At 37.5% G+C, this 10,695-nt stretch overlaps 1 protein-coding gene across 3 annotated transcripts in view; it reads left to right on the forward strand.

Annotated features, from left to right (window-relative positions):
• LOC139961560 (vezatin-like) overlaps nucleotides 1-10,578 on the forward strand; it is a 32,071-nt gene extending 21,493 nt beyond the window's left edge. For all 3 annotated transcript variants that reach the window (XM_071960834.1, XM_071960832.1, XM_071960833.1), the window contains exons 8-14: nucleotides 576-626; nucleotides 1,391-1,490; nucleotides 2,309-2,540; nucleotides 6,122-6,303; nucleotides 6,969-7,090; nucleotides 7,459-7,536; nucleotides 8,448-10,578. In XM_071960834.1, the coding sequence (XP_071816935.1) occupies nucleotides 576-626; nucleotides 1,391-1,490; nucleotides 2,309-2,540; nucleotides 6,122-6,303; nucleotides 6,969-7,090; nucleotides 7,459-7,536; nucleotides 8,448-9,419 (1,737 nt within the window). In that variant the 3' untranslated portion in view covers nucleotides 9,420-10,578. The remainder of the gene's footprint in view (nucleotides 1-575; nucleotides 627-1,390; nucleotides 1,491-2,308; nucleotides 2,541-6,121; nucleotides 6,304-6,968; nucleotides 7,091-7,458; nucleotides 7,537-8,447) is intronic.
• Nucleotides 10,579-10,695: the final 117 nt, after the last annotated feature.

Raw genomic sequence — 10,695 nt, forward strand, 5'->3', positions numbered from 1 at the left:
TCGGTGGACACTGTAACTTTGTGATATAAGTACTTGAGTAAGGTCAGTTATAACAATCAATTAGACCGTACGATACATATCGTTTTCAACACACAAACATGATTGGTGGACGCTTGTAACGATCTACTTTGTGATATAAGTACTTGAATAAGGTCAGTGATGTCAATGTCGTACGGCTAAACTAATTAGTAATAATGAGGAGTCCAATATTCGAGAAAAGAAGTATGGGTAACCCTATAATTGGGAGATTATGCATTTGAAACTAGTGAACTATTCAGAGGCAATGTCTTTCAATGCTGATTTGACTGTGTTGACCAAAATAGATTAATAATTAGTATTTGTTTAGTACAAAACGTATTGTGAAATGTATGCAAAGCATTGTCTCTTTCATTGAGGTTTCGTCACACATATAGTAATTATAAACTAGTTCAATAAAAGTGATAACTCTTTCCTCACTTTGTTAGCATGAACATTTTGGACTAAAATAATGTTAAAGGTTCTTTTCAATTCGCCGTAACCAACCTTTTCTTTCTTTCGTTTTGATCACTTTTCCGTTTCTTCTCCTTTCATCCCAGAGTCTGACCAGTTCTCAGGATGAGGAAATGCTTTCACTCTCAACATTAAAAGTGAGTTCTTTCGTAGCCTCGTCACAGTTAAACTGAAGTTAGCAATGTGAGCTGACTTTGTGACACTTATGTAAAACACAAAACTTTTTGCGGATAATATTGGAAACAGTGAAACGTGTAAAATAGATACTGCAAATTCCATAAATTAGCTTTAAATTTGTATAATATTGTACACCCAATTATCATATCATATTCTCTTACTTTTAACCATGAAAGCAAATATGAAATGCACTTCTTCACATGCGATGAGCATGTGAGTTATGTAATAGCTTTGTGATGTATTAATAGCAATAAATATGAGAGGTGTCATTGTCTAATTTTAAAGTTGATAGTTGCATTGTACTTTGTTGTCTAGAATGTAGATCCTTTTGTACCACACTATTCTGAAATTCTGTTAGTAGAAGTGATTACTTTTGTATCCAAATGTAAAAAAAAATATTACGATGAAAAATTTCAGCAGGGTTATGACGATAAAGAATACATGAAAATCATGTTTGAATATTCAGTTATCAATTTTTGCCTTGGGTATTGAACTATTGATGTCCTTAAAATGAATTTGTCTCCAGTATTTCATTCAATACAGATGCACTGTTCGTAAGGTGAAGTAAGTCAGTACTGTTTATACTTTCAATAAGTACAGGAATTCCTGTCTTTTTGATTTTGTTTAATTTTGGTTTGTTTTAAGAAAAATCATATTTCTGCCAGACGATCACTTTTGGTTTATTTCATTATTTTAGATGTGAATTCAATTTCCTTAATTTCAGATACTTTTTGGATTGTACAAAGAACAGTGCTCTGACTTTGTTCATCAATTTGCGATTACTTTGGTTAAAAGTGACCAACTCCAGTGGGATGAAGGAACAGGTAGATAGAAACAAGAATTACATTTTTTTTTCTTAACAGTGTTTTCTGATAAAATATACCAAAGTGATAGGAGACTTCTGTTTTACAAGATATGTACCAAATAAACAATGCATGCTTTTCTAATTAGGCATACATGCAACCAGAATGGTACTCTAGTTTATTGGCAGAGGCATGGTGCCTCTTTTTCATACCCATTGCTGCCTTTTCTGGGGTTCCTCAAATTCATATCATACTTTATCAATATCAAAGGTTTGGAATGTACTCTCAAAAGAAATAACATCTGCTGTGGTTGAAAGCTGTTTCACTGTTCCTTGAAAACCTAATTTATTCTTTAAAGGCATGAAGACTCGCCCAAACAGCGTGCCGCCATCTTTAAAAAGTTAACTTTCGTTGCTTGCAAATGAAGTTTTTCTCTTGTCGCTGCAAAATGCAGACAGTAATGAAACGTGATACCTTGTCATCTTTAGCTGGACCTGAGATGTCCATCACTGAATCGATTGTACACTGTGCTGTGGGTATTGACTGCAGCTGTATGTACTGATTGTACACTAGTGTCTAATTACCGATTGTAGCAAGCTGTGTGTGTATTTTCGGGGATCGATGGTGGTGTCTAACACTTCTGTTACACCACATTCAAAACTAGGTCAGAATACCGGCATGAGACGTTTCTTTTTGCGTGAGTCTTCACACCCTTTAAGTTGTTCCTTTTTGCTGGACCATCAAGCGACTATCAATACTGTTCAATCTACTGTTAAGTTCATCCTTTCTTTATTTTTAATAAAAGTCTGGAGCTATAATAGGAACATTTCTTCTTCTAGACTTGACCCTGCATAAGAGGTGGTTAGATAGATTAGAGGGCTGCACATCTGACTGCAAAGAATCTATGAGCAGACTTGATGAAAGTTACAGACTCCATCGATGGACTCCTCCTTCCCAAGGATCTATCCCTAAAGCTGGTACAGTCAGTAGGAGGGAGGTATGGAGGCCAGAGGTGCAACTGACCACGGCTTTACACAGCCTACGACTTCACCTGGAAACAACATTGTCAAAGTGAGTGTATATATCGAAAGTTATGGGAAAGTAGCTTTACTCCATTTCTCTTTTTTTCTATTACTTTTGAGGTTGCTAGCTCTGATAAACATTTTGGTGTTTGGTGTCCTGTATATATGTATGTGTGTATTTATATATGTAGGTATGTGTGTGTATATGTGTGTATTTTTATATGTATATGCATTTATATGCAAAATTTTGATATGCATATATATGAAATGAATGTGAATGAACTGAATTAGACTTTGCTAAGTATCGAAACATTCCTCAAACCCCTGTACAAAGAGATCAAGCCACGATTCTAGTCCTCAAGCAATTTTCGCTAAAGGTTTGAGGGTTGGTCGTAAAGAGGGTGGTCCTACAGTAGCTCCAATTGGAATAAACCATTTTGTGTGCTGGATTTTGGGTGCCCTTGGATAGGGTAAGAGTAAAGTGGGTTGGTGGGGGCTAGACAAACTTGGTGGTACAAGGATAGTAGCATTTGGGCATCACTGCAAATTGGTCACAGGAAGGCTATAGCTGTTTGTGATATTAGTTCCACTGTGGGGGATTTTCTCTGTCAAAATTCCACTATCCTGGGTTTCTTGTTTTCAGGACGATGCCCTGGAAGTCAACATCTCCTTTTAATTATTCCATGGCAGGCCCTTTAATGACAGAATAGTAGTTGGGATTGTCTGCCATTGATAACAGCAGACCTGCCAACTAGTACGCTTTTGCCGTATTTCGTCCGGAAAATCCTTGAAAATATGGGCGCACATTTTTCTTTAAAAAAATACCAATATTGCTTCACCATTGCATTAAAATTAATTTAATGTAGATCAGTGGTGATAGCATTGACAAATTTTCCTTATTCTGGTCTGAGTGATTAATAGTTCTGTTGAGAAATTAGTTGTAAGATCATTTTGAAAAAATACAGTTTTAAGGTGTGGAAAATACAGATTTGTGTTTTTGAAAGTTGGCAGGTCTGTAATAGTGCTACCTGCTCCTTCCCCCCCCTTTCGCTTCCCTTCTCTGAGTGATAGACTGCTAGGTTGGATCATAGTGAAGGGGGCTGATCTTGAGCTTCCACCTACCACTTTCCAATATTTCATAAACCTGTTCCTCTCTGAGATCCATGATCACATAGACGGTGTCAAGGTTAGTTTGAATTTGGCTGTCCCTGTGGACTTGCTGACAACCGGGGGGGGGGGGGCATCCAAATAATAGATCATATCATGGGACACATTCCAATAAGTTTTGTTCACTTGATTAAAATTTCAGCAGAAAGCCTTGTTTAAGACCGGTTGACTCCTTTCTTTGATTTTACCGCAAATTATTAGTTTGCTGAAATTCTTATGTCACAAACTAAACCTCAGATCTGGTTCACTGGTCTTCTAGTTTGTCCTCTGCTGTTTACTTTGCACAGACATGAAAGAATCGGTAATAGAGCACAGCATCTTTTATTTTCCATTCCTTTGATTTACTTTCCATTACAGACTGTATTGTATTAGTGTATTGATACCTTTGATTATTTGCTATGATATATTATATACCAACTAGTTAAGTTATTGTCATGGCAATGCATATGTTTGTTTGTCTATATGTCTAGGGTGGTTGTGTGGCTGGTCCTTGCCAAAGTCTACCAGACCTGGTGAAGTTATAACAGATATTAAGGGGTGACAAGTTCATCTATAAAATGTAGGTCATTTGGGATATTGAGATTTCAACCATTTATAGATATAGCCAGCTGTTATAGTTATTTCTCTGAAAAACATAGTAAACACACCAGCCTTTTTTTTTATCTGTGTATAGATATTTATTAGAAAGGTTGCATCTGCAGTTTCTTGATGGTTTTAGACACATGCAACTCTACCACATTTTACACAGTTGATCTACAGCGTCAATAATGTTCTAGTTTGATATTTCTCGTCCCTTAGGATCAGTCCTATGCTGATGTTCTAGTTTGATATTTTTTGTCTCTTAGGATCAGTCCTATTGATGATGTTCTAGTTTGATATTTCTCGTCTCTTGCTGATGTTCTAGTTTGATATTTCTCACCTCCTAGGATCAGTCCTATGCTGATGTTCTAGTTTGATATTTCTTGTCCCTTAGGATCAGTCCTATGCTGATGTTCTAGTTTGATATTATCTGGTCCCTTAGGATCAGTCCTAAGCTGATGTGCTAGTTTGATATTTCTCGTTCCTTAGGATCAGTCCTATGCTGATGTTCTAGTTTGATATTTCTCGTCTCTTAGGATCAGTCCTATGCTGTTGTTCTAGTTTGATATTTCTCATCCCTTAGGATCAGTCCTATGCTGATGTTCTAGTTTGATATTTCTCGTCCCTTAGGATCAGTCCTATGCTGATGTTCTAGTTTGATATTTCTCGTCCCTTAGGATCAGTCCTATGCTGATGTTCAAGTTTGATATTTCTCGTCCCTTAGGATCAGTCCTATGCTGATGTTCTAGTTTGTTATTTCTCGTCCCTTAGAATCAGTCCTATGCTGATGTTCTAGTTTGATATTTCTCGTCTCTTAGGATCAGTCCTATGCTGATGTTCTAGTTTGATATTTCTCGTCTCTTAGGATCAGTCCTATGCTGTTGTTCTAGTTTGATATTTCTCGTCCCTTAGGATCAGTCCTATGCTGATGTTCTAGTTTGATATTTCTTGTCCCTTAGGATCAGTCCTATGCTGATGTTCTAGTTTGTTATTTCTCGTCTCTTAGGATCAGTCCTATGCTGATGTTCTAGTTTGTTATTTCTCGTCTCTTAGGATCAGTCCTATGCTGATGTTCTAGTTTGTTATTTCTCGTCTCTTAGGATCAGTCCTATGCTGATGTTCTAGTTTGATATTTCTCATCTCTTAGGATCAGTCCTATGCTGATGTTCTAGTTTGTTATTTCTCGTCCCTAATATTTCTCGTCTCTTAGGATCAGTCCTATGCTGTTGTTCTAGTTTGATATTTCTCATCCCTTAGGATCAGTCCTATGCTGATGTTCTAGTTTGATATTTCTCGTCCCTTAGGATCAGTCCTATGCTGATGTTCTAGTTTGATATTTCTCGTCCCTTAGGATCAGTCCTATGCTGATGTTCAAGTTTGATATTTCTCGTCCCTTAGGATCAGTCCTATGCTGATGTTCTAGTTTGTTATTTCTCGTCCCTTAGAATCAGTCCTATGCTGATGTTCTAGTTTGATATTTCTCGTCTCTTAGGATCAGTCCTATGCTGATGTTCTAGTTTGATATTTCTCGTCTCTTAGGATCAGTCCTATGCTGTTGTTCTAGTTTGATATTTCTCGTCCCTTAGGATCAGTCCTATGCTGATGTTCTAGTTTGATATTTCTTGTCCCTTAGGATCAGTCCTATGCTGATGTTCTAGTTTGTTATTTCTCGTCTCTTAGGATCAGTCCTATGCTGATGTTCTAGTTTGTTATTTCTCGTCTCTTAGGATCAGTCCTATGCTGATGTTCTAGTTTGTTATTTCTCGTCTCTTAGGATCAGTCCTATGCTGATGTTCTAGTTTGATATTTCTCGTCTCTTAGGATCAGTCCTATGCTGATGTTCTAGTTTGTTATTTCTCGTCCCTAATATTTCTCGTCTCTTAGGATCAGTCCTATTGATGACCAACTCAATGATTGCGAAGTCATCAGTATGACTGACAGTAAACTCAGTGACATGAGGACTCTAATTCTTGAAATATCTGACCATATTGAGGCAAGCCAAATGTGCTATGAAGAGACCAAGGCCAGTTTAGAGAAAATAACTTCAAAGGTGAAACCAGAGACTGGTGAGTTGACATAATAATATAAGAATATTCAAATGAAACACACAAGTATAAAAAGCTAACCTTCTTACAGAGGTATTCAACAGAGATCTAGGCCCACCACCAATATCAACCCCCCTCCCAGACCCCCACCACCTCATCAGTCCATTTAACTGGTAATAACCTGATCAATGATAATGATACAGCATTTATAATGCACTGTCTTTCGTTTCTAGGAAATGAATGTTCATAAAGAACATTTGACTATCTAATTGATTCATTTGGTGAAAGTAAAACATGGTTTTGTAGATGTAAAATTGTGTTTTGTATTGGGCTGTAACTCTGACCAATCCATGTAATATTTCCTAATTATTAGATACCCTTCACTGTACAGTGTATATAACCATTGCTTTCTTTTTGAACCATTAAATGCAATACATAACATTTGTATACAGATTTGATGTAATGCTCTTTCATGGTTTTCAAATGATGCCTAATTCCATTGTTCGTTATTAATTAATTAATTAATTAATTAATTAATATACCACAGCAGTTTGTTATCCATTTGGGAACAAGACATTCAGTCAAGACCATTTTATCTATAACATATGCTAGAATTTTTACAAACTAACTTTGAGCCATTGTCCTACCTCACACACTGCAAGCATTTTACATTTGATATCATCTAGGTTTAGAAGAGGAGGGAGAAAAGCCAATTGGGGCAGCAGCAGAGTCACATGACCAATTGATCCAACTCATCAACTACGATGAGGGTGATTCTGATGAAATTGACGGTGACATGGAGGAGCAGGTAACTATGACCTTTCCTCTTCTTGAATTCCTTTCAGCGAGAGTAATTATAAATCACACTGGTAGTTACATCTCTAACCATGCAAATGAATTGAGTGCATAGTAGTTAGCTCATTTTAACAGTAGTGAATGTCCTAAACATCTTGAGAAGAATCTGTTACTTTTCAAAACAGACATTTAACATCAACAACAACTTAAATCATATCCTATCAGTGTAAGTGTTTTATAATGCATAAATAAAACTTAATTTTAATGAAATTTATTTAATTATTAATTTGATCAAATTTATTTTAATTGCTCCCCACCATGGACATTCTCTCAATAATGTGATTTCATTCTCGTTTGTGTGTTTCTTTGTTTTTGTTCTAGATATTTGAGGCTTACATCGATAAAAAGAGAAACACAGGAAGAGAGGATGAAGATTCTGAGGAATGGTTGCAAGCAAAGGTGAGACAATTGGGTTGTGATGTTCTAGGGTTTCTGGTTTTCATAGCTGGTTGACCTATGTTCCCCCACCCCCTCCCCCTCTACAGAAACGACCTCAGGCACGGTAGTGGTATTGTAGCTTAGAAAATAATGACAAGAAATAGAATTTCTTACTTAATCTCTGTGCTGAATGATTTTAACATCGTAACTTTATGCAAACAGTTTTGATCGGTGCACTATTTAAACTGTGTACTTAATCTCTATGCTGAATGTACTTAATCTCTGTGCTGAATGATTTTAACATCGTAACTTTATGCAATCAGTTTTGAATGGTCCACCATTTCATTGATTTGTAGCAACACAAAGAAAGCCTCCTTTTAGGTTTACTGGGAGACCTATGGAAATACTTCAATTGGAGAGATTTTAAGAATTATTGGAACGAAATGCACAAATATCTCAGAGCTTTTGGGTTTTCTCCAATTGATTTAAACGAGCCAAAAAAATGCATGAAATAGTAGTAAAATGCAGAAAATATTCATTGCCAAAGTTCGAAAACTTTCAATATATGTTTTCAATTGTGAAATAAAGCTCTGTAGGCCAAAAGGAATACTGGGTACATCTTTATGAGTCACATATGGCATGCTGGTTGGCCATCCCTGGTTTAATGGGTAATGTCTGTGGCAAATAAAAAGTGACAAGGAAATTTAATCCATTAAAAATCATGTGTGCTTCTAAAAGATCTGTTAGCCTACACATCAATGTGGATGCTTTAGGTTGAACACATCCACTGCTCACCCCCGTCCTTACCCATCCCTCCTCCCATCCTCGCCCATCCCTCCCCCCATCCTCCCCCATCCCTCCCCCTACCAACCAAACCACAACAGTTTCGTGAGATTTACAGAAGGGCTGCTGTTTTCCTTCCCGTCTGACAGGTTCTGAGAAGAAGAGAAGCAGAGGATGCGAAGCGGTTGCTCCAGGAGTTAAACTGTGTCCTCACCAAGAGATCAGAGCAAAAGGAGAGAAACAAACAGGAGAAAATCATGACAAAATCATCGACGGAGAACGAGAAACGTGAACAGGAGCAAACGTCACATCCCACATCGGCAAAAACCGAAATAAATGATACCGCAACCGCTTCGACAGAACGATCCGGAAATGTTTCGCCTGAGAAAGATTCTACCGAGAAGGTCAACGAGGAGAATTATACGACCGCGTCGAAGGCGCCCTCAGACAATACAGAGTCTTGCCATAACAGGGAACTAAATCCTGAGAATCTTAGCGGTCATTTTAAGGAGGAAATCAGTGCAATACAGGGTGTTACTAGCGGAGATGTATATATTGAAGGGGAAAGTCTGCAATTAACTGACGTGCAGTCTGGCTTTACAGAAATGGGCACTGGCAAACAACTTGATGGAAAACGAAAAGACCAGAAAATTGATAATACAAACCAGACGGGAGGAATCGAAGCTTATGAAAAAGATTACGTATCCGTATCTCCCCCGAGGGATTCTGAGGGAGTGAAAGAAAATGAGCTAATGGGAAACCACCTAGATGAGGTGGACGTTAATCTATCAACTAATCCTATGGAGGACTTACAGTCAGAATCATCAAAGAGCCTCTTTGAATCCGAGGGAGAGCATGAAAATTCACAATACAGAGAAGACGGTAATAGTTTATCATCACGGGATACGGAAGCTTGTGCCGTGTCTTACGAGAGCCTCAGTAAAAGCGAAGACAGCGAACCGCTCTCGCTGGGTCGGTTTCGGGACGCATCTTCTTTTCCAGCGGTTAACCCATGGATGGTTCCAGGATTAGCAGCTCAGGTGGCAAAGATATCACAGGAACATGTACAACTCTCAGAAGACACATTTGGAGATCCAGATAGTGATGGTGATGACGAATAGAAGAATAAAAACCCATTTTTGTCTGCGTGTTTTACCTCATATCTTTGCTTCTACGTTGTCTGTCCTACTTAATTATTGATTACGTTGCAGACTTGCATTGCAAAGTATATGTGAATTTTCATACAGGAAGTAAATCAGTATTTAATTCTACCATACGGAAGCCTGGAAACTTGTTTTGGGAAGTACCCCCCCACTTTCAGCCCATCCCCAAAATTCAAAGTATTTATTAGCACACCCTTGCTTGTAGACTTTGATTTTAAAGCTATTTTACAGCCTAGGTATACATCAGAATGCAACTATTTTATGGTCTACGTATGCCACAGAATGCAGCATTGCATGTTGAAAGTTCTATTTGGAGGTAGGGTGGTCGGGGAGGGAGGGGGGGGCTGTGGTCCTACTAGTGAGTAGCTATCAATGATCCCTGAGCTATATATCCTCCTTTGATGATAATGGTAATGCTAATGGATTACGAATTTAATGAAGGAGCTCACCACCACACTTACCATCACAAAGTGTTAAGAAGATAAATTTGAATAGGAAAGAAGAAATTTGGAAACTACAAAGCCCTTATTGTTAATATTATTATGACTATTATTAACCATTTCTGTAATGGAGAGAAGGCCATAGTCAGCAAATGTCTTTCTTGCTTTCTTGAGGCTTACATTATCAGTTTGCTGAATCAACTCAACTCCTCTTTCAAACTGCAATAAACTGAATAAACCTGTGCCCTTTTCAAATTGCCCTAAATAAAATAGTACCTTTGTAACATTATGTTACATGTGTTTCACAGAATAAGATCTACAACCATCTCCTGCCCCTTCCTCACAATAGTCATTAACCCCCCGCAGACCCCCTTCCTTCCCCTGAACTTAAACAACTGGTCACAATCCTTACACATTCTAAGAAATATAACATTCAAACTTTTTGTTTTCTCTACCATGTTGTATATTATTTTTTTCTTGCAAGTACTATGCAAATACTCGGACCATGGTCTGAGGCTCCCAGTTAAATTGTGCATGCATGGTAACATATATATTCATTTATTTATTGAGCAAGCTGATTTGTTTTCATCTGCTTGGTCATATGTTAGGAAACCAACCATCATGACAATGTTGTAACAAGTAAAACAAAGAAAAAATCTGACATCAAATGAACAGAACTGCATTGTACTGATTTTGTTTATATTAAACAGATGTTTGTTGTCTCTTTTACAATAGGACAATATTTAGTAGTTCATCTTTAATTAAAATAAGGTAAGAGCATGGCTCGCATCCTA

The sequence above is a fragment of the Apostichopus japonicus genome, chromosome 20 (assembly GCF_037975245.1).
Source record: "Apostichopus japonicus isolate 1M-3 chromosome 20, ASM3797524v1, whole genome shotgun sequence".
Taxonomy (NCBI): domain Eukaryota; kingdom Metazoa; phylum Echinodermata; class Holothuroidea; order Aspidochirotida; family Stichopodidae; genus Apostichopus; species Apostichopus japonicus.